The sequence below is a fragment of the Loa loa genome (genome assembly GCF_000183805.2).
Source record: "Loa loa unplaced genomic scaffold supercont3.117, whole genome shotgun sequence".
In the NCBI taxonomy this organism is placed as follows: Eukaryota; Metazoa; Nematoda; class Chromadorea; order Rhabditida; family Onchocercidae; genus Loa; species Loa loa.
The window spans coordinates 62,752-66,906 of NW_018108297.1; the positions used below are offsets into that span (position 1 = coordinate 62,752).

The following is a 4,155-nucleotide window of genomic DNA, read 5'->3' on the forward strand; positions in this document are numbered from 1 at the left end:
ATAATATTACTAGGAAAAAAAAGGTAGAAAAAGAATAGCAGGGAAAAACGAAGAAAGCTAAAATTTCCCTTTTTTTAAGAATAGTAATAATAATAATAACAATAATAATAATAATAATAATAATAATAATAATAACAATAATAATAATAATAATAATAATAATAATAATAATGATAATAATAGTAATAATAATGATAATAACAGACATTTATGAAGACTAATGACAAATGCAGCAAACATCCTTCACAACCAATTACATATGACACAACTTTCAGGATAATCGGTCCCGAAATTCAAGAATGAGATTTAAAGCATTAAAGCATCAATGGAATATTACTGGAAATGAATTTAATTGATATCAATAAGATTATAAATGAAAAAAAAAGGGAAAAAGAGGAATTCGTTTGGAGAAAGCGGAAAAGTATTTCTAAAATATATAATTTCATCTAAAATTTCAATCGCATTTTTGTTCTAAACTGTTAAAAATTTATAAAAACGCATTCAACCAATTTTTTGTAAAGTTTTTGAATTTTATAATTCTAACTGCTTCCACTAACTGTTCTTTTTTCCGTCGTTTTTCCATTGATTAAATTACCAGGATTTCGGAAGAAATTAACTTACAATCGAATTAAGCAGAAACATAGAAACGCTAAGAATATGATAGCCGGTGAGAACCAGATAGCTATCGCGCCACATCTGAAATTGTTGAATTGGTACTTCTGATATTGATACGTTTTTTTTTAGCACGTTTATAAATTTTCTCCGTTTTAATAAAATTGAGTAATTATCAGTTATTTGAATTACTTACGTCTGATTTGCAGGACATTTCTTTTCGCAGATTTCTCCATAAAATGGATCCTTACATTTGCAACTGCAAGCAGAAACAATCAATCCCATTTGTTTATTATTTGCTTAATAGAAAAATTCTCGAAAAGAAAAATATCTGGAAGATTTCCGAAGTTTTATAAACATTTTTCCAGTAAACTTATCACATTCGAGGTGGATTTATAAATCATAAGTAAATAAAAAATTAAAATTGATTTTTAGTAGTTAAGTTTGGCATATTACATATCTCTCTTCAACATTTTCCCAGGTGACATTATTCCTCTCCCTAAAAGGATATTTGCAAATGATACGAATTTCGCATGAGATGCTAAAATGGCACTTGAACAAAAGTAATAAAAGGATGAAGTGCAACTGAAATGTACTGCAATTCGTCATTCAATTGTAATAAATAGATGAGGAATCCGATCCGGAATGCTTTGAAATGCATCTAGAGGGAGAAAATTTGAATACTGCAGTTTGTTGTCAAATAATTAGAAAAAAAATAAAAAAGGGGGAAAAAAAATGAAGAAAGCTATAAATCACAAGAACCTTCCATCGACAACTTCACCATCATTTCTACATTTGATAATCTTATCACAATTGTCGCCTTCATATTCATCGGCACAACGACATCTGTCACCCGCATTGCGCCATCTCCTTTCATGTTCTTTAATCATATAGAATGAATAACAGCTTCATCGTTAATTAAGTCATAATTAGCAAACAATAATCATAAATAGAAAAACGAAAAGAACATTAACTGGCCGACGTCATTTCCTCTTTCTCTTTCTCTCTCTCTTTTTGATAAATGCTTTCACTAGAAAATAAAACTTTTTACCTGATAATTAGTTGGTAAATTCAATGAAATGATAAATAATCAGGTCAAATGTCATAGTGTACCTTTCGAAGCCATTCGCCAACACGCAAGTCGTTCACAGTTTCGGCCATCCCATGGAGCCCGACAAATGCATTCGATCTGTTTAGAACCAATAGCGATCGTTCCATTATGTTGGCATGAATTTGGTGTACATCTAAAAATTGTTTCTGCTTTTCTTTTTTAAAGCTTTCTCGGTCTAAAGTTGACAATAGCACGAATAGTGTCTCTAATAATCACGTAAAATGTTAAGATCATCAAACTTTACATCACTGTTAAGGTGACATCTTTTCAATCATTTCATTAATTGTTAGCTGTTTGCTTAAAATTATCACAATAAAGACAGACTGAGGAATCAAAGTACAACGAATCTTTTTAAAAGATGTGTTGAAAATATTTCAATATGAATGAAAACTAAATTTCACTAACTTTATTGAGGCTCTTGTAAATTAAATTTTATTCCATATATATGAAAACAATTTTGAGCAGGAAATTTTTTTTAATTTGAATAAATATATGAAAAAGAAATCAACCAAAAAACTTACAAAACCAGTTCGAAATTTTAATTAACTGATAAATTAATTCTTTATCAAATTCAAAAGTTTGCTTACGTTATCGTATAACTGAGAATAAGATGATTTAAAGGAATGTCAAAATTAGCAACCTGAAAAGAAAATAAAACTTACACACTATTGTATAGGGAGAAGCCAGTGGGACATCCATAGTATTCGTTACAAATTGGTCCCTTCCATCCAGGCTTGCATTCACATTTGTTATTTTTCATTCTTCCATGCACTAAATATGAAATTTTGTTGTTGCAATAATTATTGTATTTTTAAAATTTAAAATTCCCAATATGAATCATTTCGTAATATTATGTAAAAATTGATAAACCAAGTTAAAATTACCCTCCAAGTATGCAGCGTTTTAAATCAATTTATTGTCAAAAACTTATCTACACATTTCAATTCTGCAATAATATCAGGGGAAAAAAAAAATCACCTCTTAAAGTACGACATTTGATTTCCTCATATTCGGAACTGAATTCTTCACCTCCAGCTTTAGCTTCAGAATATTTATCACATTTCTCCAAGCTTCCATCTACGATTCCATAACCGTAGTAGGAATCAAAACTACAACCTTCTGGTATCAAATTAAGTGGAATCAAATCAACGTATGCATCATCTTTATCCTTATGTCGTTGTTGGCATACGATAACTGGCGTTATTAAAACATACGTTAATAGGTGTGTTGCTCCAAATTTCATCACTGAAATTTCAAAAAATAAAAATGAAATTTGTTTGTAAATATTTAGCAAGGAAAAAGATAAAAAAGAAAAGAAAAAGAAAAACAAAGAAGTGCGAGATTGTATAATGCATAGTTTATCATAAATAAAACAAAAAATAAATTTTATTATGAATAATAGCTCTCATCAATCGAACTACCGCTATTGCATTTGGAAATATGTTGCAAAAAATTTGTCATCTCAATACAAATGGCATATACCCATTTGTCGCTTATGAAAATTTTACTATCATTTGTATTATCATTTAATAGATAAAAAAAATATTATTACTTTTCCTTTACCTTTCTCCTCTCTCTCTCTCGATGATAATGATGATGATGATAATAATAATGACAATGATAATGATGAATTTTTACGCATAGAAAAACATGAACGGATGTCAGAAAAAAGAAAAAAAATAAAACGGACAAATTTTATTTAAGAAAAAAAAGAAAAAAAGAAGGGCAATCGAATAAAGATTGTAAGCGTTACAGATAAGCTTTTGAAGTAGCAATTCTTCATAATTCTCATAATAGCAACATTAAAGAAAGCAGCGAACGATGTATGAATAAGAATAAATCAAAAAGAGGAAGAAATTTGTCTCGGGAAGGAATTATCTCGAGAGAAAAGGAAATGGATCAGAAGACTGAGAAACAGGACTGTAAGGATAATTTAAAACTATGATAGTTTATATAGATTTAATCTGATCAACAATTACAATAATTTAGCTTTCCTTTTTTTTTCACTTACAAGTTAGATCGCATTAAATGAAATGGTCCTAATATTACAAATGAAAAAAAAAAGAAAAATGCTTGTGGCAAAATTAAAAAAAAAAAAATCATTTAATAATACTGGTTACGATTAAATTGAAATTATTATTCGATAAAATTAGTATCACAAATGATTAATGCCTAAATGGCATTATTTTTACATTGAACCATTTACGGGAATATTATAAACAAACTTGTAGATGAGAAAGATAAAGAAAATCGGAAAAATGATAAATGTTAAAAGCAATTATCTTTTATTTCATTACCTTTTTTTTCTTCATTTTTATTTCCGCTTTAAATTATGAATTAAGACTAGTGACTTTGACGAATTTCGCAAGAGGATCAAGTTACTTTCGCTTTTTCCATTTATCTTCAGTAATTTCAATGTCCGTACTGGAGTA

The 4,155-nt window shown here is 28.4% G+C and overlaps 1 protein-coding gene across 1 annotated transcript; it reads right to left on the bottom strand.

The window, feature by feature from the left end:
- Window positions 1–547: 547 nt before the first annotated feature.
- On the bottom strand, window positions 548–2,977 carry LOAG_07055 (hypothetical protein). Its single transcript, XM_020447329.1, has 6 exons — window positions 2,702–2,977; window positions 2,386–2,494; window positions 1,726–1,856; window positions 1,375–1,492; window positions 809–871; window positions 548–696 (listed from the first exon to the last, which is right to left on the bottom strand). The coding sequence occupies exons 1-6, from the start codon at window positions 2,964–2,966 to the stop codon at window positions 618–620; spliced, it is 765 nt and encodes a 254-aa protein (XP_020302428.1). The 5' UTR covers window positions 2,967–2,977; the 3' UTR covers window positions 548–617.
- Between the last annotated feature and the right edge of the window lie 1,178 nt (window positions 2,978–4,155).

Bases quoted from the DNA above. Each gene is read 5' to 3' on its own strand.
- LOAG_07055 (XM_020447329.1), bottom strand. From the start codon at position 2,966: ATGAAATTTGGAGCAACACACCTATTAACGTATGTTTTAATAACGCCA. The intron at 2,495-2,701 runs GTGATTTTTTTT...TTTCATATTTAG, and splicing joins CAAATGTCGTACTTTAAGAG to TGCATGGAAGAATGAAAAAT. The intron at 1,857-2,385 runs GTAAGTTTTATT...AACAATTTTTAG, and splicing joins TTCTCCCTATACAATAGTGT to ATGTACACCAAATTCATGCC.